The sequence below is a fragment of the Cetorhinus maximus genome, chromosome 15 (assembly GCF_964194155.1).
Source record: "Cetorhinus maximus chromosome 15, sCetMax3.hap1.1, whole genome shotgun sequence".
NCBI classification, from domain to species: domain Eukaryota; kingdom Metazoa; phylum Chordata; class Chondrichthyes; order Lamniformes; family Cetorhinidae; genus Cetorhinus; species Cetorhinus maximus.
The window spans coordinates 90,983,524-91,009,209 of NC_135893.1; the positions used below are offsets into that span (position 1 = coordinate 90,983,524).

At 41.0% G+C, this 25,686-nt stretch overlaps 1 protein-coding gene across 6 annotated transcripts in view; it reads left to right on the plus strand.

Moving 5' to 3' along the window:
• The window catches only part of epn2 (epsin 2), a 71,379-nt gene that overhangs the window by 5,821 nt on the left and 39,872 nt on the right, over positions 1–25,686 (plus strand). For 5 of the 6 annotated variants that reach the window (XM_078558943.1, XM_078558946.1, XM_078558945.1 and 2 more), the window contains exon 2: positions 10,543–11,335. In XM_078558943.1, coding sequence (XP_078415069.1) covers positions 10,738–11,335 — 598 coding nt within the window. In that variant the 5' untranslated portion in view covers positions 10,543–10,737. Of the gene's footprint in view, positions 1–8,561; positions 8,696–10,542; positions 11,336–25,686 lie in introns of all 6 variants that reach the window. The other variant, XM_078558944.1, reaches the window with a different exon arrangement.

The following is a 25,686-nucleotide window of genomic DNA, read 5'->3' on the forward strand; positions in this document are numbered from 1 at the left end:
CAACAAGAAACTTTTTCTCTTTTTCTCAAGTGCTAAGGAACGCAAGCTCCAACAACTCATCGACACCAACACCCATCTGGGACCCTCCACCCCTGCTTGTCCTTCCGTCCCTACCCCATCTTCCAATCCCAGCCCCAGCCACGTATTCACTATACCCCCTGACTTTCCCCTCTCCGATGCTGAACGTTCAGTGCTCAGCAAAGAACTTGGTTTCATACCCTTGCGCCCTCGTCTCAATGAATTTCGGGCTCGGCACGATGCTGAACTCTTCTTCCGCCGTCTTCGTCTCCGTGCTCACTTCTTTGGGCAGGAGTCTTCTCCCCGTTCAACGGATCCTTTTACCCACCTCCAATATTCTCCCTCCACCTGGACCCCTCCCTCTGGATTCTTACCTTCTCTTGATCTTTTCATTGAGAACTGTCGGCGTGACATTAGCCGTCTCAATTTCTCTGCTCCTCTCACCCATTCTAATCTGTCTCTCTCTGAACTTTCTGCACTCCGTTCTCTCAGGTCCAACCCCAACATTGTCATCAAACCCGCTGACAAGGGTGGTGCTGTTGTTGTCTGGCGCACTGACCTCTGCCTCGCGGAGGCTAAGCGTCAACTCGCAGACACTTCCTCCTACCTCTCCCTGGACCATGACCCCACCACGGAACATCAAGCCATTGTTTCCAGGACTGTCACTGACCTCATCTCCTCTGGAGATCTTCCTCCCACAGCTTCCAACCTGATAGTCGCCCAACCTCGGACGGCCCGCTTCTACCTCCTACCCAAAATCCACAAACGGAACTGTCCTGGCAGACCGATCGTGTCAGCCTGTTCCTGCCCCACGGAACTCATTTCTCGTTATCTTGACTCCCTTCTCTCTCCCCTTGTCCAGTCCCTTCCCACCTACATCCGTGATTCCTCTGACACCTTACGTCACATCAACAATTTCCAGTTCCCTGACCCCAACCGCATCTTCTTCACCATGGATGTCCAATCCCTCTACACCTCCATCCCCCACCAGGATGGTCTGAGGGCCCTTAGCTTCTTCCTTGAACAGAGGCCCCAACAATCCCCATCCACCACTACTCTCCTCCGTCTGGCTGAACTTGTTCTCACACTGAACAATTTCTCCTTAAACTCCTCTCACTTCCTCCAAATAAAAGGTGTGGCTATGGGTACCCGCATGGGCCCCAGCTATGCCTGTCTCTTTATGGGGTATGTGGAACATTCCTTGTTCCAGTCCTACCCCGGCCCCCTCCCACAACTCTTTCTCCGGTACATCAATGATTACTTCGGTGCTGCTTCATGCTCTCATCGGGACCTGGAAAAATTTATTAATTTTGCTTCCAATTTCCACCCCTCCATCATTTTCACATGGTCCGTCTCTGACACTTCTCTTCCCTTCCTTGACCTCTCTGTCTCAATTTCTGATGATAGACTGTCCACCAATGTCCATTACAAACCTACCGACTCCCACAGCTACCTTGACTACAGCTCCTCACACCCCGCTTCCTGTAAGGACTCCATCCCATTCTCTCAGTTCTTTCGCCTCCGTCGCATCTGTTCTGATGACGCTACCTTCAAAAACAGTTCCTCTGACGTGTCCTCCTTCTTCCTTAACCGAGGTTTTCCACCCACGGTCGTTGACAGGGCTCTCAACCGTGTCCGGCCCATCTCCCGAGCATCCACCCTCACACCTTCCTCTCCCTCCCAGAACCATGATAGGGTCCCCCTTGTCCTCACTTATCACCCTACCAGCCTCCACATTCAAAGGATCATCCTCCGCCATTTCCTCCAACTCCAGCATGATGCCACCACCAAACACATCTTCCCTTCACCCCCCCCCGGCGGCATTCCGTAGGGATCATTCCCTCCGGGACACCCTGGTCCACTCCTCCATCACCCCGTACTCCTCAACCCCCACCTATGGCACCTCCCCATGCCCACGCAGATGCAACACCTGCCCCTTCACTTCCTCTCTCCTCACTGTCCAAGGGCCCAAACACTCCTTTCAAGTGAAGCAGCATTTCACTTGCATTTCCCCTAACTTAGTCTACTGCATTCGTTGCTCCCAATGCGGTCTCCTCTACATTGGAGAGACCAAACGCAAACTGGGCGACCGCTTTGCAGAACACCTGCGGTCTGTCCGCAAGAAAGACCCAAACCTCCCTGTCCCTTGCCATTTTAACACTCCACCCTGTTCTCTTGCCCACATGTCTGTCCTTGGCTTGCTGCATTGTTCCAGTGAAGCCCAACGCAAACTGGAGGAACAGCACCTCAACTTCCGACTAGGCACTTTACAGCCTTCCGGGCTGAATATTGAATTCAACAACTTTAGATCTTAAACTCCCCCTCCCCCCATCCCCACCCCGTTTCCTCCCCCTCCCTTTTTTTTTCAATAATTTATATAGATTTTTCTTTTCCCACCTATTTCCATTATTTTTAAATCTACAACTAATACCTTGTCAATCTTTCCACCCCACCGCCACTAGAGCTGTACCTTGAGTGTCCTGCCATCCATTCTTAATTAGCACTTTTCTTAGATAATATCACCACCTTCAACACCTCTTTGATCCTTTTGTCTGTGACATCTTTTGATTATCTGCTCCTATCACTGCTTGCTTGTCCTTACAACCACCCCACCCTCAGCTTCTCTCCCCCCGCCCCCCCACTTTAAACCAGCTTATATTTCACCCCTCTCCTAACTATACTTCAGTTCTGTTGAAGGGTCGTGTGGACCCGAAACGTCGACTCTTCTCCGCCGATGCTGCCAGACCTGCTGAGTTTTTCCAGGTAATTCTGTTTTTGTTTAAGCTTTTCTACTTTGTGCTTTGTTTTCTGAATCACAACTTTCAGCCCCTTTTAATCCATCTCTTCAACTTCACGGGTTGTAAGACCTCATTAGAAATGTGTATATATACTAACAAACCCAAAAAACCTGAAACTTTTTTAGGCACAAATCTATCCAGTGTCCCAGGAATCAAGGTTCATAAACAAAATCTAATTGAAACTGAAACCATTACCTTTATTAACACGCACATTTATATATTTGGGTGTACCTAAATATATATACGTTGTCCATGCAGTTGTTAGTTTCAGTAGGAAACATCAGAAATTAACTTCAGATGATTACAAAGGAAAAGAGTACATGAATGTCAAATCTTACAAAAATAAATTAAGTGCATTACCTTCTTTCTTAAGATCTTAATGCTAAAAGTGCATTTATACATTTCAATTGCTGTTTTCTGTGCATGGCTTGCCTCAGTTGAGCCATCTCTAAAATATTTTTGGTAATGAAAGAAGTGAGCAAGGTGAGGCTAAAATTCTATGTTTTTTATTTAGCTTCTCAATGCCATGAATTCATGTCTGATGACACAAAATTTTGATACACCATTACATTACACTGCCTGGACTGTGACCACTTTGGGTCATATATTTTTAGTTGATTAATGAAATCAAAAGTTGTTCCAGTTGTATTAAATGGATGCCTTAAATTAACTAAGCACTTAGGTTTATTATAACACCTTTTTTATGTTATAATCCCTCAGTCCGATAATGTACTATGGCGTGCAATACCAGATTATGTGGGTAAGTAATTGACCTAGGCTTTCCACACCCTCTCCATGATTGCCAAGCATCTCTGCGTGCAGCGAGAGGGTCTTTTACCTGCCATGGCAATTTTCCCCTGCCATTCTCTGACCTTGGGGCATTATCATTGGAGGCAGTCTTCTTGACCTCTACCCAAGAGCACACGTGGCATAAAAGCTAGCTTAACGTTGCAAATTTTGGTTTCCTGAAGATGTATGTTGGGTTTGCAGTAGGAAACTTAGTGTTTCATGAAAGCTGAGGCTTTATTAGAATAATGTACTGTATTCTGGTAATACCACAACCAAAGTGTAATCCACAGTTTTGTAACCAGGTCTTCATTAAAGTATAATGGTGGGAGTATGAAATTCTTGTGCCGTATTCTATTGAATTGAAAAATTGCTCAGAAGTGCAGTTATAGCTTTTTGTACTTTAGATCTTGGGTTGTGACTGAAGAGAACATTTTCAGCTACGTGAAACCGAGATAAAGCACTGGTGGAGGGAGCAATGTGAGGTGGTCAGATAATGTGTTCAAATGTATTGGCTTAAATGCAGTTTTTCCTAAAGTGTATTGGTACCAGTATGCTAAAACTTTGTGACAACACAGATCCTATTGACAAAACACCCTTGATGGTTTGATGTCAATCAAATTGATTTAACCCACTGTGCTAAAATTAGTTGGAGCTTTGTTCTGGTTCTCTCTCTGCTTGTGCCACTGTGTCAGCTGTGGCTCAGTTCATAGCACCCTCGCCTTTGAATCAGAGGGTTGTGGTTTCATGTCCCACTCCCGGAAACCAAGAACTGTGATTGTACTCGAAAGAGTTGCAATCTGTGACTGTTGATAACTCGAAAGAGTTTCCCTAAGTGTAAGAAGTATGTAATTTGATCACTTTAAACAACTTTATTAACTAACTCATTCCACTTTGTTGTCAAGTCATTGATTCAGCTCTGCAGCACAGCTGCTGCTGTAAACAAAAACCATCTGGTATAATTTTAAAATATTGAACCATAGTAAAGCTGATTCCAGATGGTACCTCTTTTTACTGATCACAGTGAAATGTTTGTCATCAATAACTGTATTAGGAATTTTAAAAGAATTATTTCAGGATAAGGACATGTAGGAGTCTTATGATTATGTATTTGTGGGAACTCTAATATATATCTAATTTGAAATCAAACTCCATGGGCTGGTTCACAAGAAGTGTCGAGAGATTTACAGTTTTTTTTAAAAGAGCAATTTTATGTACTTATTACCCTTGGCTCTAGCCGCTTTTAGGTGTTACTGTTTTCAGTGATCCTGGAACTTACTGATGGCTAAGCTCCAAAACTTTATGCCTCAGCCTAGCTTGAAAAGTTGGCCCAATCATTAAATGAGTTTAAAACATTGATGTACAGGGGAGGGAAGTTACAGCCCACTAATACTTGTGATTAAAATATAATCCCCCAGTAATGTCTAAAAATGGTCTATTTTTTTTTGTTATATTGCTTTGTAAGTGGAATAGCAACTAAGTATGTTAAGATTCACTCAGTTATGCATCTCGCAACACCTCTGGAACAAGTGGAAATAACATGCAATGTGGTAATATTTGTTTGAGGAAACAGTGCTACCTCTGGAGGAAGTACTAACACCAGGTGGAGGCAATGTACCAAATCTGTAACTTTTAATATATTCGTCAATCCTAGCATTGCACACAGTTTGGCATCGATACCATTACACAGACATATTTACTCCATCTCTGATTTCCTTACGACTATATACCAAAATGCAAGTTTGGTTATTAGCATTTTGTTAATTCTTCATGCATTATGTGTAATTAAGCTTCAATGTAATCTTTGTAATTGGAGGGTTATCATACATATGGTGAATTCAGCTAGTTCTTGGTAAATTGTTTTTTGAATTCAATTTTGCTGAGCTAAATCAAGTACTTTTATTTTAGAAACCACATCTAACATATGCATCTTTTGTTCTTTCATGCTTTTAAGTGATAACATTGGAATATACTTGGGATAAAATACCATAATTTTGCTTTAAGAAAGCTCTCGTGTCAAATTTTCTTCCAAATGGATCTCTATGGCCTTGGTCAGTTAGTCTGGCAAAATGTTTGTGCCTGTTGGTTCTAACAGGCTGAGGTTACAGCAACACCTCTGGAACAAATGAGAATAACATGCAGTGTGGTAATATTTGTTTGAGGTAACAGTGCTTCCGGAGGAAGCACTAACACCAGGTGGACACAATATACCAAATTTGTAATTTTTAAGATATTAGTCCATCCTAGCATTACACACAGGTTGGTATCGATACCAATTATAATCTTCAAGTGAAACAAGCTCAGATCAACGCATGCAGACATCATTTAGTCTATATCTTAAAGTCTTAAATGTTGTACTTTATTTGATGTATCAGTTTGATTTTTTTTAAAGTAAAGGCATAACTAAATTGAAAACAACTTATTTGGGAATCAAAGTTGGGATACAATTGTTTGGAGCATTGACAGTACAGGGAGCTGTACAACAGCAAGAAGATGCAAATGTAAAATTGACGCAGTGCATCAGCATTAGCAAGAGGGTTTAATTGTAACGTGAAAAGTTTGCTTGGGTGGTTTTTCTAAAATGTTAGAAATTTATGACAAAAATTTGACAACAAAGAATAATGTTTTGTAGATAGGAAATGATTTTTACCATTTTTTAAAACGCTAGTAGCAGCTGTGAACACTTCTTTTCCCTTCTTTTACTAAAAAGAACATTTTTAATATAACATTAAACGATAATGTATTCTAGGGGTGTGATTCACTGATTCCTGCAGTTGTATTTGAGTATTGTGTATGAGGCACTGATAGGTCTATTTTTTTTAACTTTGGTAAAGAGATTAAAGTTTAATTAATTTGTTTGCAACACTATCAGTTTGAGACATGGTTCATCTAGATGACTTTATGTATATACAGCACTTTCTTTCCACAGTGGTTATGGAAAATATCCAACTCTCATTCTGTGGCAGCATTCTGTGTACAGCAGCTGCTCCTTGTTTCTATTCTAATTTGGTGCTGAGGTAAATGTGAAATTATGCTGGAACAGTGCAGGCCTTTCTAAGAGCTTGGACCAAATTTTTAATGAAGAAAATAACAATATAACCTTAAGTGTGCTTTTTTGTGTTGGCCCTTTGGGAGTTGTCTTCATCAGTGAACTGTTGTACAGGTTTTTTCAAAAATGTTAATACCATGGAAAGAAAGGCATTCAATAGTTGCATAACTAGTTTTCAAATTACTTTCCAAATTCTGCTCCATTAGAAATGGGATGAGGGGAACGGACTTGGTAAAGAACATTTCTTAGTAGCAATTCATTGCCTGAACCAGGATATTTTTGTTGTACATTATTAAAGATGTTGGGGGTTGTATTTCTTTCAGCTTAGTTACTTCTTGCCTTGCCTAATAATGAGGTCCATATGAATGCCTGGCTGCACAACTTAGTTTGGAATTTTACTGCAAGAGGATCGTAGACTCTAATCAAAATCCCATCACAACAAAAGACTTGTGTTAGTCAGAGACATTGGTAAGATTGGTATGATCCTATCATTGTCTTCTATGGTGTGGATGTAACTTAATTATGCAGACTGCACGTTCTTTAATTGTTTAATATGTGTGAATTCTGAATAGTGTTGGGACTAATGCATTTCATGTATACGTCTTATACTTTAGTGTGCTTTTATTGAAGTTTCAGTACATTACAGTAAAGTCCCACCATTCCCATGAAACCTCACAAATGGCGAAATCGCAAATGATGACCGTGCTTTTCAATGGGAGTCAATTAGATAGGTTTCAGCAATGCGAGGGCAGCATTGGTTTGTGCAGTTACTGTACAGCAAATTGTGATGCCTGTATAGGACAGACGGGGGAGCCTCTGAGCAATGCGAGACATGTATTAAAAATTTTAAAGAGGCAACCCTCATTTAAGAAAAAAAGAATCACCTCAAAACTGGCAGTCAAAATCTGTGTACATTTAAAAATTGAACAGAGCCATTATTGCAGCTCTGGACCGAGAGATTCGGACGTTTCCAGTTTAATCTCTCCATTTGGGCTACACTTCAGCTGCAACCGTTCCAGACATTGTTCTCACCCCTGTCGGAAAGGTGCTTAAAGAAAAAAGAGAGCTGAATGTCCAGAGCCAGGACTAATGGAGGAATCCTCTCCCATAGACTCCGACACCACTGCCCTGTTAAAACGTGTCAAGGTCTCTGCTCCGTAATTGCTGTCATCTCCTCGGGGAGAGAAGGGAAAGAAACTGCGGATAAGTGAACAGTTGCTCATGTGATGGGCGTTGCGGTGTACAAAGGCTTTAGTGTGGGTAAGCAAATACGTGAACAAGGAAGTCGCGAAGAAGGGACTTTACTGTGTTTTAAAACAGGTGTTAAATGTTTTTATTCTAAAAAGATTAATGCTTGTTTTCAAATAGAATTTTATAAGAACATATTTATATGCAAACAAAGTCAACCTCAATCTCATAATTCTGTGCACTATATCATAATGTAAATTGAAGTTGCTGGACAGAAGTCTGTGTTTTATCCCAGTTTATTTTGGACTTGCACCTAAAGCTTCAGAGTAGCCATGTTCTTACACAACCATGTGCATGGTGGCACTTGTCATGAAGGAATTGAATATCTACTGCATGAAGCCAGTATTACCTGGCTGATATTGCATTAGTTAACATTCCTCACTTGTGCAGGCTGACTGGCGTGGTAATGATGCAATTCCCAGACTAGTCCAGAAGTCTGGTGCCATACTGCTTCATGGGGCAATTCAGGGAAGTGTGGAACCTTTTTACTGAGGCAAGACTTGCTATCATTGCTTCTATATTTGATCCCAAGATGAACCTTCAACTGCATATTTGCGCCATGACCAAGCCTGCTTTTTTCCACCTTTGTAACATTGCCAGACTTTGCTCCATCTTGGCTCATCTGCTGCCTAAACCCTCGTTCGTGCCTTTGTTACCTCTAGACTTGACAATTCCACTGCACTACTGGCTGGTCCCCCACAATCTACCCTCTGTAAATTTGAGGTCATCTGCTGCCCGTGTCCTAACTCGCACCAAGTCCTGATCTGCTATCACCCCTGTGCTCACTGACTTACAGGCAAGCACAGTCTTGATTTTAAAATCCTCATCCTTGTTTTCGAACCCTTCCACGGCATAGTCCCTCTCTATCTCTATAATCCAGTCCCATAACCCTCTGAGATAGCTGCACTCATCTAATTCTGGCCTCATGAGCATCCCTGATATTAATCGCACCACCTATTGGTGGTTGTTCCTTTATTTGCCTAGGTTCCTAAGCTCTTAAATTCCCTCCTCGCACCTCTCCACCATTCTACCTCTTTCTTTTAAGACACTCCTTAAAACATGGCCAGGATTGTACTGCCAAACTGAATGGAGATTTAAATGGCCCACCGCATCTGCCGGAGGGGGGAGACACGCCATGGCGGGGTTGTGAAATCCTGGCCCATATCTTTTTGGCCAATCTCTCGGCCATCTGACTAAATATATCCTTATATGGCTCAGTGTTATTTTGTTTAATGCTGCAGTGCTATGCCTTGGGACAATTAATTATGTTAAAGGTGCTCAATAAATGTAAGTTCATATGCTTGTGTTGCATTAATATTACTTGATAATGCATGGCTACAAATATCAAAGGCTACAGTTCCATTCAATGTGTAATTCAAATTACCCTGTAAAGGCAAAGTATCTCTTTTGATCAACAGGTTAAGCAAGCCGTTTCATGCTGCTACTATGCAGTGGCTACGCGAGTTGTATTTTTCACTAACGGGATGCTGCCATCAGTCCAAAAATGCATTCTGCTACCACACATCTGAACAATGTTGCATATAAATTTCTGCCAGTGCGATGCCAGGCACATAGGCTGTAGTCGCAGTGATTGACTGATTGAGTCAAACTGCATGTTCCTTCGGTTGTTTGAATACAGTCTGCTGCTTATTGCAATCAGCCTGCGCTTGAAAAACCCAAAACAAAATGTCTACAGTGAGATGTGATTCCACAATTGGCAGTGCTTGCTGAACAATCCTGAGTGCGTTAGTAGCTGTACTAACAACCAATTGAAGATAATCAATCAAGCTCATAACGTGGCTCATTTACGTTTGCTGGAAGCGTCATACATTCATACACAGGGATCCGCTCTCTGACGATGATAGGAATATGTTCAATCCTTGTGCTTTTTTTGAATTACTTGGGAGCCTGAGCCTGTAGTTCCCCGTGCTTTCTCCATGGCATCCTTAGCCAATCGGTTAACTTGCCAACCTTTCAGCATCCTTTTCTCCTATAGTATACATTGTTGTGATCATTTGAAATTTTGGTGGTTTTGCTTTTGTCCTGATGAATGCTAGATGTCGAAAAAATATTTTCAGCAATATTCAGATTTGAACTTTATTTCCAGAAGCAATTGCCAGAACCTAATTATGCTTCTGAATCAACTTACGGAAAGTCTGGTAATCCCCATTGATGCTTTTTAGTAAAAGAAATCGGACATAATTGGGCAATAATTTTCAGAAGAGTTGTTGACTAGTTGTGCGCCTCCTTCAAAGAGTAAGTTTCAATATCGGTGCTTAATTTTAAATATAGAAGTTGCAATTTCTATGTTTTTTTTAAAAAAACTGTTAGTGCTGATGACCTCATTAGCTGAATTTGATTAACCGGTAACATTGGTGGTCATGAACCCAAGCTAACTTCACGTTATAATTTGGCCAGTAAAACGTCTCAACAAAATGAAATTTGAACATTGATCATTTTTGTAACTTTTTTTGCCACCATACTTTTACAAAATTGTCTGCTACTAATATGGGTAAATTATATGCATAGAAAGTCATTGTGTTGAATTTTAGATAAGATTTGATAATTGTAGGTTTTTGAAAGGCAGTTTCTAATACTGTTGCTTTAATAAATGTTCTTACTCAAAGCTGTGTTCTTTCACAGGTAATATGCCCAACAATGAGAATTCTTTTTGAAGAAAGGAAATGATTTCCCTAGAAGACCTACGACACACGTTGAAATATACAAAGATTTTGAATGATATTCCCAACGATAGCTGTTGAATTAAAAAATTATAAATACCATTTGAGTTATTGAAAGAAGCCTTTTCTACTAGATTTCCTTTTGACTGGGTTCATCATGACTACATCAGCTATTAGACGGCAAATGAAAAACATTGTAAACAACTATTCTGAAGCTGAAATTAAAGTACGTGAGGCAACCTCCAATGACCCTTGGGGACCTTCTAGTTCCTTAATGACTGAAATTGCAGACTTAACCTATAATGTAGTAGCATTCTCAGAAATAATGAGTATGATATGGAAACGTCTCAATGATCATGGCAAGAATTGGCGACATGTTTACAAGGCACTTACGTTGTTAGATTATATGATAAAAACTGGATCAGAAAGAGTTGCACAACAATGTAAGGAAAACATATTTGCCATTCAAACTCTGAAAGACTTCCAGTATATTGATCGGGATGGCAAAGATCAAGGCATAAACGTACGAGAAAAGTCAAAGCAGCTTGTCACTTTGTTGAAGGACGATGAACGGCTCAAGTCAGAGCGAGCTCAGGCCCTTAAAACAAAAGAGCGTATGGCTCAAGTTGCCACAGGAGTAGGAAGCAATAATCAAATTACTTTTGGTCGTGGGTCTAGCCAACCTAATCTGTCCACAAGCTATTCAGAACACGAGTATGGAAAATCAGGAGGATCACCTGCTTCATATCATGGTTGTAAGTAAAGTTTAATACTTGGCAATTTTTTGCTGTTATTTGATTATTGCATCTTTTTGAGTTTGAGTATATTTGTTGTCACGTAAACTGCATAAAAGAATACTTTTCTACGCCATAACACCCTACTTTAGGGCTACTGTTTTATGACGATTGAATAAATAAAATTATGTATACTCTTATACCAGATATTATGATACTGGCAGTATTTTGGGATACGTTTTCATGAAAATCATAAACTGGTGCATTTGATTACCCTGTTTAGCTGTGATGAATAATTTTATGATTTATCTCATTTTAAAGTTCCAGAGGAAAATTACATGTAAGATGCTCAGATGACAGGTAGTAAGATGTAAGAAGCAATATGAGGGGAGTGATAGGCCTTCAGTGGAATTGGGAAGGTAATCTCAGGATATGCACTGAGTGGGAAGAAGATGGTGGGTATGGGAGGATCACAGAGGTATTGGGCATATGGAGAAGTAAGATGAGACACAAAATAAGCCTGATAGATAAGCTTGACCCGCACAAGTCTACACAGCCACAAGAATTGAATACACATTACTAGTGGATCTGACATGGCATTGTTTATTGGAAGGTACAAGATGTAAGATTCTGCAAATTGCATTATGACTTTGGTCATTGTAATTGAGGGAATGCACTGTTTGGGAGTGGCTTACCTTGAATCCTTGCAAACTCAATGTGTGGGAGCAGTTTGAGGAACTAGGGGAAAATAGAGTTTAGTGAACTGATTGTAAGTGTTAAGACAGGGAGAGGTTTAATTTAAACAGCCCTGACTTCTCTCACCACCCATCGTAAACAGGTGATTTTGACTTTTTATTCCCTCCCCAACCCCCTTTATAAGCAGTGGCCTATTTCCCAACCCCTCGATTTTGGTATGATCCGATTTCTATGAATAACCCCACAGCAAACTTGAGATAGGGTTAGTTTATTTACACCTACTCAAACATGAGAAGAGGGTTGCAATGTAGACTCCTTTTCACGCATACAATAAAAGTCGGGGATAGAGAGAGAAAGATTTACAGGGCAAAGACCACAGAGTAAAGAATTATTGTTTCACAACAGTCCAGAATCATAAGCTCAATGGTGAATTCCTTCAGAGGTCAGCAGGTTGAACTCTTACTGGATAGTTCACTTTTCCAGTAGAGTTGACTTCCACAAAGAGGTAGGCACACAGATGAATTAGTCTTAAAGGCAATGATATAGAAGTTCTGAAGTCCCAGTAGAAACAGTGCAGATGGGGGCTAGGCATTTAGACCTGGACAGAGCCCTTTTTCTGAGCTGCTGCTTGCTAGATGGAAGACAGCAGACTGCCTTGCAGTCCAGCGAGACGGTATAACTGATTCTCTTGGCTTTTTCCCCTTTCATTCATGGGATGTGGTGTTCGCTGACTAGGCCAACATTTATTGCCCATCCCTAGTTGTCCTTGAGAAGGTGGATTTTTACCTAGCAACAGTGAAGGAATGGTGATATATTTCCAGGTCAGGTTGGTGAGTAGCTTGGAAGGGAACTTCCAGGTAGTGGTGTTCTCATATATCTGCTGCCCTTGCCCTCCTTGATGGTAGTGGTTGTGGGTTTGGAAGGTGTTGTCGAAGGAGCTTTGGTGATTTCCTGCAGTGCATCATGTAGATGGTGCACACTGCTGCTACTATGCGTCGGTGGTGGAGGGAATGAATGTTTGTGGATGTGGTGCCAATCAAGTGGGCTGCTTTGTCCTGGAAGGTGTCGAGCTTCTTGAATGTTGTGAGAACTGCACTCATCCAGGCAAGTGGGGAGCATTCCATCACACTACTGACTTGTGCGTTGTAGATGGTGGACAGGCTTTGGGGAGTCAGGAGGTGAGTTACTCATCACAGGATTCCTAGCCTCTGACTTATCTTGTGGCCACAGCATTTATATGGCTAGTCCAGTTCAATTTCTGGTCAATGGTAACCCCCAGGATGTTGATAGTGGGGGATTCAGTGGTGGTAATGCCATTGAACATCAGGGGTCAATGATTGGGTTCTCTTGTTGGGGATGGTCATTGCCTGACACATGTGTGGTGCGAATGTTACTTGCCATTTGTCAGCCCAAGCTTGGATATTGCTCAGGTCTTGCTGCGTTTGGACATGGACTGCTTCAGTATCTGAGGAGTCGTGAATGATGCTGAACATTGTGCAATCATCAGCAAACATCCCTATTTCTGACCTTATGATGGAAGGAAGGTCATTGATGAAGCAGCTGAAGATGGTTGGGCCTAGGGCACTACCCTGGGGAACTCCTGCAGTGATGTCCTGGAGCTGAGATGACTGACCTCCAACAACCACGACTATCTTCCTTTGTGCTAGGTATAGCTGCAACTAGCGGAGAGTTTTCCCCCTGATTCCCATTTGACTTCAGTTTTGCTAAGACTCCTTGATACCACACTCGGTCAAATGCGGCCTTGATTTCAAGGGCAGTCACTCTCGCCTCACCTTGGGAGTTCAGCTGTTTTGTTCATGTTTGAACCAAGACTGTAATGAGGTCAGGAGCTGAGTGTCCCTGGCGGAACCCAAACTGGGCGTCAGTGAGCAGGTTATTGCGAAGCAAGTGCTGCTTGACAACACTGTTGATGACCCCTTCCATTACTTTACTGATGATCAAGAATAGGCTGATGGGGCGGAAATTGGCCGGGTTGGATTTGTCCTGTTTTTTGTGTACTGGGCAATTTTCCACATAGCTGGGCAGATGCCAGTGTTGTAGCTGTACTGGAACAGCTTGGCTCAGGGCGCGGCAAGTCCTGGAGCACAAGTCTTCAGTACTTTTGCCCGAATATTTTCAGGGCCCATATCCTTTGCTGTATCCAGTGCCTTCAGCTGTTTCTTGATAACACATGGAGTGAATTGAATTGGCTGAAGACTGGCATCTGTGATGCTGGGGACCTCTGGAGGAGGCTGAGATGGATCATCCACTTGGCACTTCTGGCTGAAGATTGTAGCAAATGCTTCTGACTTACCTTTTGCACTGATGTGCTGGGCTCCTCCATCATTGAGGATGGGGATATTTGTGGAGCCTCCTCCTCCAATGAGTTGTTTAATTGCCCACCATCATTAATAGCTGGATGTGGCGGGACTGCAGAGCTTAGATCTGATCCTTTGGTTGTGGGATTGCTTAGCTCTGTCTATCGCTTGCTGCTTATGCTGTTGGCATGCAAGTGTTCCTGTGTTGTACCTTGACCAGGTTGACACCTCATTTTTAGGTATGCCTGGTGCTGCTCCTGGCATGCCCTCCTGCACTCTTCATTGGACTAGTGTTGATCCTCTGGCTTGATGGTAATGGTAGAGTGGGGGATATGCTGGACCATAAGGTTACAGATTGTATTCGAGTACAGTTCTGCTGCTGCTGATAGCTCACAGCGCTTCTAAGATGCCCCGTCTTGAGTAGCTAGATCTGTTTGAAATCTATCCCATTGACCATGGTTTAGTGCTACGCAACACTGTGGAGGGTATCCTCAATGTGAAGGCAGGACATTGTCTCCACAACCGACTGTGCAGTGGTCACTCCTACCAATACTGTCATGGACAGATGCATCTGCGGCAGGCAGGTTGATGGGGATGAGGTCAAGTATGTTTTTCTTTCTTGTTGGTTCCCTTACCACCTGCCGCAGGGGGGGACACGTCACATGACTCCTGCCTCTCCACTTTGGCTTTGACAAAGGGTGTATGTTCCTTTGACTGGCTTCTGAGGTTGTTAATGTTCCAACCATTAAGAACTTGAAAGGAGGTTGCAGGGTCCTTTGTCCTAGCAGACTAGGAGAATAGTGGTGGCCAGGCCTGGCTTATGATGGTAGATGGCCTTTGTATAATTCCCTTTGAATATGGTCTTTGCAGTGCACAGCATCGTTAGCGCCTCTTCAGGGAAAACAAGGTGTCAGCTTCTCTGATATTGCCAGAAAGTTCCTTTTTATTCAGGGTTACAGCCATACAATATGGATGGCCATATTTTCTTTTATTCATTCACGGGATGTGGGCTTCACTGGCTGGGTAATAAATGCTGGCCCACATCCCATGAATGAATAAAAAAAGCATGGCTTCAGTCATTTTAAAAGGTTATTGACCAGTTTTAAAATTACATTTTTTATACACATGAAATAATATATATTTGTGTACTTTAACCGTTTCTCTTCATATTTGCTCCCTGACCTGATTATTACTAGTGTTTTCTGCTTTTATTATCGGTAGCAAATACTGTTAATTGGGAGCAATTGGAGTGGTGACTATGCAGGTGAGTTGTGTGAAGCAGTGAGATTTTGGGTTAGGGAAGTGACTACGAAGGCAGTACTTGTATTTGGTTAGGACAATCAAATTTGTGGTGGATAATGGGTGGTCAGTCAGTGTTTGCTTGCAAGGGAAGAGCCATTGACAAATCTAGTTAAGCAGGATTCAAATACACTGGGGCAGTGTGCAAATTTGCCCTCAAAAGCCCCCATAAAACCCTTGTGACAGAATCTGTGAGGAGCTGCTTCTCCAATCACAGGCTGTTTCTCTCCCCCATTTGTTGCCGATAGGCTCACCAGTGCGATGCAACTGTGTGTCTACAGCAAATGTGGGAGAGAAATATCCTGTGATTAGAATAGCAGCAGGAAAGTGAGTGGCAGTGCATAAGCCTATGCGGCCGGTGGCGAGGGGGGCTGCAAGGGGGAGAGAACAATTATAAACTTGTCAACAAAGGAATACTCTGCTAACTGGGAGCCAGGAAAACTTGGAAGCCACTGAGGTATTGAATTTCTTGCAGATGGATATGTAGAGACTCTAGCTTAAGGCTGCATGCAGCTACTGTTTGGGGAAAAAATAGTGGATGCTATTGTAATGAATGCTATTAATTGGATAATCTAACACAACTGTTTTATTGCATAAGAAATATTTGCAATTGTGTTGCCACATCTGAAAGGACTTTACATACTGTGAATTACTCGAGGTGCAGTGACTGTGTTAGAGACAAACATGCAAACATTTTGTATATACTGAGATCTCAAACAGTAATGATTGACTTGAATTTTTACAGTGCTTTTCATGACCCTCAGACATCCCAAAGTGCTTTATAGTCAGTGAGATACTTTAGAAGTAGCTGTTGTAATGAGGTAAATGATTGATTAATTTAGGGGAGCCTAGGACTTGGGAGCATAATCTAAATATTAGAACCAGACCTTTTATGAGGAAAATTAGGAAACACTTCTACACAAAAAGGGTGGTAGATGTTTGGAACTCTCTTCCCCAAACAGCAGTTGATGCTAGATCAGTTGTTAAATTTAAATCTGAGATTGAGATCTGAGATGCAGTAAAGATCTGAGATGCAGTAAAAAAGTTAGTAACTGCCGGGTTAAGATTTTCCAGCTTTACGCATTTGAGATGAAAACACATTAGTTGTGACCCCACCAGTCTATGGGAGACGTGTTTAAAGTGTGTGTAGAAGTGTGTCAGTTATTTTGGAAAAAAACTTTTGATGTTGGTTTATGCTTGCTGTTTCCTTGTGCCAATTTAATTACTATTGTATCTAGGAAATGAATGCCTTCCTTGTGTGATGTGGCTTTTAACTTTAATGGCGGGGCAATGATTATTGAGGATATTGATGAATTCTTCTAATCCTGCTTCTGGTGAATCCAAATACCCCACACGTCAACACAAATACAAAAGGTAATGTTACTTTGCGACTGTATTGCCTAATAAAGGAGTTAGTGAGAATGAAAACTGAGCCCCTGAAAACCAAAAAGTAGCCCCCAAAAATCAAAATGGAGCCCTTGAGAAAATCTCAAGGAGAACCCTCGAATGTGAGTAACGAAACCGATCAGATTTTTGAGTTAAATGGAGTAGTGACTATATATGATTCAGGAGTGACTATATAAATATAAGGTTCAAATGAAAAAGGAGAAAAGGAAAACAAAGGTACCGTAGTGGACTAGGGCAGATTTTAAAAGATGATTGATCTAGGTGAGGGAGAAGTAGAAATGTGCACAAAGAGCTACTTCAACCATCAAATTTTTCTGAAAGATTAATTTTTGATTTTTTTAAAATGGCATACATTTGAGAGTCACAACGTTACATAAAAATATTAGGAACAACCTAACATTGAAGAGGGCATAGAGGGCTTATAAATATGACAAAATTAAAATGAGAAGATATAGAAAAGTAAGGAGTCAGTATGAGGAGAAAGCCTCCACAAAAAAATGTTAGTAAAAATAGAATTGAAAAATGAGGTTGGATCCGTGAAAGGAGCAGGTAACAATTTAGTTTCAGAGAGTAAATTAAATTTGCATGGAGACATAACATTTTTCCATCTTTAGATAGATAATATTTGGGAGATGGTAAATCCTGAATTGGTTAAAAGCGAGATGAGAGTTATTGCAATAAATCTAAGTTGACCTGAAGGAGGACAATGCTTGGACCTAATGGGGTGCACCCAAAGATTCTGAGGGAAATGGGGCAGAAATAGCGGAAGCCCTAGAAAATTATATTGGATTTCTGTTGAGAGCAGATGTGTGGTGGAAGACTGAATTACTCGGTCTTTGCCCCACATGAGACTAGAGGAACTACGGGCAGCAAAACTCTGCCACCAGCCCTAGTCTATCACAGTCACTTCTGCCGCAGCCCAGGTGGTCCTTCTTAAATATTCTTCACCAGGTCTTCTTTGGCTGGCCCCGTCTTGTTCCGCCTGGTACTCTGGTGGCGCGTATGCCTGGGAGGTGAAGGACTGACCAATTTAATGCAATTTTTCAAAAGGGATGACAGAGCTAACCTGAAATTGCAAGGCAGCTAATTTAACATCTGTGGTAGGGAACATTTCGGAATCTTTAATTAAAGATGAAATTAATAATGGAATGCTCTCCATTTGCCTGGATGAGTGGAGCTCCAACAATACTCGAAGCTCGACACCATCCAGGACAAAGCAGCCCACTTGATTGGCACCCCATTCACCACCTTCAACATTCACTCCCTACACCACCGAGGCACAGTGGCAGTAGTGTGTACCATCTACAGGCAACTCACCAAGGGTCCTTCGACACCACCTTCCAAATCCACGACCTCTACCATTTGGAAGGACAAGGGAAGCAGATGCATGGGAGCACCACCACCTAGGACTTCCCCTCCACATCCTGACGTGGAATTATATTGCCATTCCTTCACTGTTGCTGGGTCAAAATTCTGGAACTCCCTTTCTAACAGCACTGTGGATGTTCCTACAGCACATGGACTATAGTAGTTCAAGAAGGCCATCTCCTTCTCAAAGGCAATTTGGAATGGGCAATAAATGCTGGTCTAGCCAGTGATGCCCGCAGTCCGTGAATGAATAAATAATTTAATAAGAAAATTAGAAGCAGCCAACATGAATTTCAGAAAGGAGGATATGCTTAAGAAACCTGGGTTTTCTTCTGAGGAGTTAAACAGCTAAAATTTACAATTTTGTGCTCCTGTGCTGCTGTTATTTTGGCAGATTATTATGGGAGTCAATAATTGAGAGATTTGTTTTTCTTTCTGATAGCATTGCTGAATCTTTGGTTTCCAAATTTGAGTGTTGAAAAATCTGACTTTGAAATTTCCAAAATATTCACCTGACGCTTCTGTGATGCCAGGTGCCAAAAGCAACATTCGTGCTTTTCTTGAAGGAGTGTTGAATTGAATTGCTTTTTACCTAGTGCTGATTACATGTGGAGCCTATGCCTGAGATTCATGTGGCTGAGTCAAATCCAGAAATCAAACCAACTCTTACAAGACTCAATTCACTATTTGGCTAATTTGAAAAATAGATTTATTTTAAGACCTGGATGATGTTGATCATGATGATGACTTCAAATTCAAATAGAGATTATTATCTGGAGCTATCTGCTAGGTGGACGTCTTGTGCACAGTGGTAGCGTCCCTACCTCTAGGCTAGAAGCTCCGGGTTCAAGTCCCAATTTAAGACTTGGCCAAGGAAGGTAAGTTCATAAGATGGCCAAATGGGTTGATTATCAGCTTTAAATCCTTCAAATATGCCTGATGGCAGATGGTAAGAGCAGGAGAGTTTCCTGGTCAGTCATACTGCAGAAGGCAATGGCAAACTGCTGCAGTACTTTGCCAGGCATAATCATGCACCGATCCTCCTCTTAGGGCATGGTACCTGAAAGAGAAGGATGTGCTGGGTATTTGGGGTAAATCCATGCTCCTAATCAGCACAAAATGTCAAACTTTACTCAAGGTAGATATCTCACATAACACGTATCCTAATTTTTCCAAGCTGTGTTTGTCATTCCTGAGTGAGTTCTTAATGGTAATTATTTGGCTATTACCATGTTAATTGCTCACAGTATCATAATATCTTAGTACAGTATGATACTGAAGGAGGCCATTTGGTATCCTACCTGTGCTGGCTCTATAGAGCTATCCAATTAGTCCCATTCCCCTGCTTTTTCCCAATAGGCCTTTTTTTCTCCCCCCTTCATGTTTTTATCCAACCCCCTTTTGAGATTGACTGACTATTGAATCTGAATCTGCTTCTACCACTCTCATGTAGTGTTTTCCAGATCATCATAATTCGCTGTGTCTTTTTTTTTAAAGAAGCAGTTTCCACATGTTGCTTCTGTTTTTTTTGTCATTCAATTTAAAATAGTGTCCTCTGGTTACAGACCCTTCTGCCATGGAAACAGTTTCTCCTTAGTTATTATGTCAAAACCATTTATGATCTTGAACACATGTCAGTTTTCCTCTTAACTTCTCTGTTCTAAACGCAACTCCAGCTTCTCCAGTCTCTCCACGTAACTGCAGACTCTCATCCTTGGCACCATTCTAATAAACCTGCTCTGCACCCTCTCCCAAAGCCTTGACATCCTCCCTAAAGTGTGGTGCCCAAAATTGAACACGCTACTCCCACTGAGGCCTAACAACGTTTTATAAAGATTCAGCATAACTTTCTTGTTTTGTACTCAATGCCTCTCAAAAGCCAAAGATCCTGTATGCTTTTTTTTTTGACAGCTTTATCAACAACTTCTACCACCTTAGAGATTTGTGAAAATACAGTCCCAGGTCTCTGTGTTCCTGCATTCCCTTTAAAATTGTACCCTTTAAGTTTATATTGCTTCTCCCCGTTCTTCCTACCAAAATGTTTTACTTCCCAATTCTCTGCATTAAATTTCAACTGTCATATATTGTTTTACCAACCTGTGTCCACCTGAAGTCTAACACATGTAAATAATGTTGGAGATGGTTGACATATTACTAACTGTTGCTATTTTGAATGGAATTCTAGATAGTTTGAAGAAAATAAATTTCAGCCAAGTTTCTATTTCACTGAATTTTTGGATTTGTACAACATTTTGAAATTTACCTTAAATTTGCTTAGATTTCCATTTATATGTTTTTTAAAAAAAATAAAGTTCTGTATTTTTGAAAGCAGTTTAATCCCAGAAACATGCATTTTAAGAGATGTTTGAGTAATTTAAGTGTAGCAACACAGTCTGAATATAATCTCAGAAGTGTTAAAATTATAATCAACAAATAAAACCTCCATTATAAATTACTGATGGAAAGGTTCATAAGCAAAGACTGCAGCTCACTGTTCACTTGAATGAATTGTCTCAAAACTATAATAATTTTCATAATATTATTGTGGTTTATTGTAAAGTAGGTTTATGGTTGTGAGTGCAAATGTTCTGTCTGCGTGATTTAATTACATTTAGAGTCAGGCTGCAAGCTTGAAATTATCAAAAGAAGTTAGGGGTATAAAGCATTTGAAATGCTAATGAGTAAACATGGGTGAGATCTTAGCATGTAGGGTGTGAAGGAATTTTTTTAGATAAATGGAGGAGTTGTTTGGGTTTCAAAGGAATGGTAAGATGTTTATAACTAACAAGATAAATAAGGCAAGGTTATTATGTTTATTTTTCCCAAAAGGTACTGACCATATTGGCAACATGAAAGATTTTTATATTTTGGGAAAAGTAAATTTCAAAAGACATGTAGAACAATGGAGTTTACAGATTAAAGAGGGAGAAACATTTATAAGGAAGGTGATGTTGGGGGGTCATTTAAGAACTAAAAGAGTGTGTAAAACAGCCTAGGGGAAACCTCCAGCCATGTTTGCAAAAGTCTGCTGTGTCCAGTAAATTAAGTTGGATAATAGCCTTTGGAATTCCCCTGTCGATTGGGTGCTGTGGTAAACTTGCTGGCTTGATACTTAAATTAAAAATATATTTTGGACTATTGCCTTAAAGGGGGTGTTTATTTGGAAGTCAGGTTAATTAGGAATTATGGTTATAATAAGTAACTGTAGTCTTTTGTTATATGCTTGAAATCTTTTCTTTTGTTAATAGATGTTTTAATTTAGTTTTTAAAATCCCATAAAGGTGTTAGTGGACTCATCACTTCTGAATTTAGTGCCCACATCTTGTAATAAATACAAATTGCAAAACTGTTGTGATAGCGTGGCCAAGTTTCCCTTGTGGATTTGTTCTGCCTGGCACACATCATCTGCCACGTCATAACAGAATTTTCACTTATGCCGCCAAGTGGAAGTGGGTGTACTTCTGTTGATTTGGAATGGATAGGAAAATCAAACAGGGTGTAAAACAGACAGATGATCTGCCTTTGGCTGTTTTCCTCCTAGTTGTAAAAGTGAAAATTAATCAGTGTCATTTGATCCATTTTGTTCTACCATCCGCTTCCTATAAATGCCTGTTCACTTTTCAACAAGCTTCCAGTTAGCTGATATAGGTAAATTTCTGCTGTCTTCCACTGAAGTAAGTGTTGACGTAGCTGTAAGAAAACTGGGAACTGCTCATCTTATAAGCTTTGTTGATTTTGCATTTAATTTACCTTATGGTATGCACTTGTGAATTTGATTATTTTTAAATGCCTGATGGGAACACCATACATAAAACTAACATTTAGTGTAGTTTTGTAATGTGATGTTTTTCAAATCTCTTGTGCTGACATTCGGTGTTTTCAATTCTACATAACCTTCCCACTAGTTTTGTAGATATGGCCCAACTCTAATATTTTCTCCTAATAGAAGGGTAGACAAATAAAGATAATTAAAGGAGGACCTCCAGACTTCTCTCTTGGGTAATACCACAAGAAACAATGTGAACATTACCAGTTGTAATCCAATGTAGTGAAGAAGGAAGCTGCTGTGTTTAAACTATACATGGAAAATTATATTCTTTGTTTTGCATAGGGCCAGATTTAACAGGACTCATGTTCATGCCCCAGGTACTTACTATTAGCTTTGGAGTTTTAAAGGGGCTGGATAAAATATGTGCACGATAAATAGTTTATTGCCTGCTGCATAAGCTTGTAAAAGGTGTATATAGCTTCTTAACACGATGATGGGAAGAGTGGTTCAAAATGTAAGTGAAAACACCCTTTTATCTTAGGTTATGAAGATGGATTGGAGAAGTTACTGTTTTCCTTGGAGAAATGAAGGCAGAGAGGAGATTTGATATTCAGAATTGTGAGGGGCCTGGAAAGAGTGGATAGGGAGAAAGTGTTCCCACTCGTGAAAAGATTTGAGAACGAGATGACACAGATTTAAAGTAATTGGTAAAAGAAGCAAAAGCGATATGAGAAAAGCTGTTTTCATATAGCGAGTGGTTAAGGTCTAGAATGCAGTGCCTGAGTGTGTAGTGGAGGCAAGTTCAATTGAAGCACCCAAAAGGGGATTAGACTGCTATCCGAAAAGGAAAAATGTTGCAGGAAGAAAGTGGGAGAATGAGCAATTCACTTGGTGCCATCAGAGAGCTGGTGCAGACACGTTGGGCCAAATTACCTCTTTCTGCACAGTAATGATTCTGTGATTTTGCTAAGCTTTTCATCTTGCACTTGTCAGGGCAAACATGTTTTGGGACAGATTGACGGGGAATAGTGAGGACATCCTGCAGTGATTCATTATTCCTTTATTTATATTTTCTTTAAAAAGAATATTTCAAATCTGCAGAGTGAACACTTTTATTTCCTCATCCAGTGCCAGCATCAAGATCTTGCAAATCAGACAGAGAACTGTTAAAGACCACATAAAGCTCTCTTTATTCTATGTCAGCAAATCTCTTCTACTGTGGTATTTTCCCACTGTGCTGTGATTTGTCTGGGTGAGATTGCTGCAAGGTGAATTTAGGGGCAGTTTTGAAGGAAGGAGCTGTGAAAATTGGATAATAGTTGGTGTATGTAATATACATTCCATCTATGATGGTGGTGTCCTTCGAGTACGAAGAAGACGATGGATGTGCAGACTCATCAACGATGAACATGGACTTATGTAGTCCCATCCTGGAAGCACAGAGTCGGAAACAGTTGGGACATTGGAACTTGTGTTGTGACATGGGCAGATGCTGCTCTATGACGTTGTTCACAAACAGCAATGAGATGTTGACATAGATCCTTTTCAATAGTGACAGAAGCTCTACGGATCAGGGCACTCACGTGAGCTCCTTCTTGTGCCAATTCTTCCAGCTCATTATGCTTGAAGCCACAACGCTTCAGATTTCTGTTAAGCACCAAAAGTGTGGCGCCCAGAAGCCAAACTAGCGGTTTATGTAAGTTCAACATAACATCCTTGCTCTTGCACTCTCTGCCCCTATAAGTAAAGCCCAGGATACTGTATGCTTTACTAACTGCTCCCTCAACCTGTCCTGCAACCTTCAATGGCTTATGCACATCATCAGCTTCCTCTGAGATCTCAAATGGAGTGAAGCAGGCCTGCGTTCTAGCACCAGTCCTCTTTAACCCGTTCTTTACTGGTGTCCTGGCCATGCTGTCAAGGATCTCAAAGAGGGAGTGTATCCCCGATATTATCTTGAAAGCTCTTTCTTTGACCTATGACACCTCAGTGCAAAACTGAGAAACTCATACAGGAAGTCCTCTTCGCTGATGATTGTGCCTTCATGGCTCACAAAATGAAAGATTTGCTGATCATGATTGTTAGATTTTCAGAGGCTCTAAAGCTGTTTGGATTGATCATCAGTCTTGGAAAGACGGAGGCTCCATACCAGGTTTTGCCAAATTCTGACATTGTAGCGCTTGCGCAGCTGACCTTGGTTTCTTTTGTCAGACACTAGCTCTCCATCCAGTAGCTGTTTCGGAATGGGATGGTCCTCCATTCTAATTTACATGCCCTACCCAGTGCAGTTGGGCTTACAGGAGCATTGCTTCAGTACTTGTTGTCTGGGTTCGGTCTAAGATATTGAGGTTTGTAATCCAGTTTTACCAGTGGAGCAAAGGGTACACATGTGAAATTGTTCCAACTGCCTTAAGTGTTTGTAGTATAAAGCCCAGAACTCTTAGCCATTGAGGAGGGAAGTAATGACAAGAGCATTGTACATCTTGATCTTCGTGCACAGCCTAACGCTGTGGTGGTTTACTACTCTGGTGCGAAGCCTTCCGAGCTCCTAGCTCGCCTTGCTGATCATAGCTGATCTCTAATTACCAAGCGAACTGTCGTTGGAGATAATGGTTTCAAGATGTTTGAAGCTATCGACAGTCTTCAGTTTTGTATCCTTAATGGAGTTGTCTAGTTGAAAAATGCTGGAATTTGGCAAATGCTGGTATGGAACCTCTGTCTTTCCAAAGCTGATGGTCAGTCCAAACAGCTTTGAGACTTTGGAAATCCATGATCTGCAAATCTTTCATTTTGTGAGCCATTAAAGCACAATCATTGGCGAAGAGGACTTCCTGTATGAGTGTTATGGCACGGCTGATGGTAAATGCTGAGCTGCCCAAATCTCAAAGAGAAACTTGAAACAGCTGCCTGTGACGAAAGCATAATAACTTTCTGGTTTCTTGTGAAGTAGGTTTATAGGTGTGATTAGAGCTGGGTCTGTCTGTGTGATTTAATTACATTTGGAGTCAAGTAGACTGCAAGTTAGAAATCATCAAAAGAAGCTTGGTGTAGAAACGTGCTTGACATGCTAATGAGTAAACATAGTTGCTGGCTTAGCATGTAAGGTGTGAAGGGAATTTTCGTTTTTATATAAATGAAAGGATTGTTGGATTTCAAAGGAATGTTAGTCTGTTTACAACTAGCCAGATAAGCAAGGCTAAGGAGTGTTTATTTTTCCCAAAGATTACTTACAATATTGGCAACATGAAAGTTTTATATTATGAGGAAGATATAGTTTCAAAGACATATGGAACAACAGAATTTACATATTAAAGAGAGAAACACATATGTGAAGGAGATTAAAAGGCTATGTAAAGAAGACCATGTAAGATCTAACAGGAGTGTGTAAAATAGCCTTCAAGAAGCCTCCAGTCATTTGTGCCTAAGTCTGCTATGTAAAGTAACTGAAGCTGAGGAAAAGCCATTTGGAATTCCACTGTCAAGTGGATATTGTGTTAATTTGCTGGTTTTGTTTT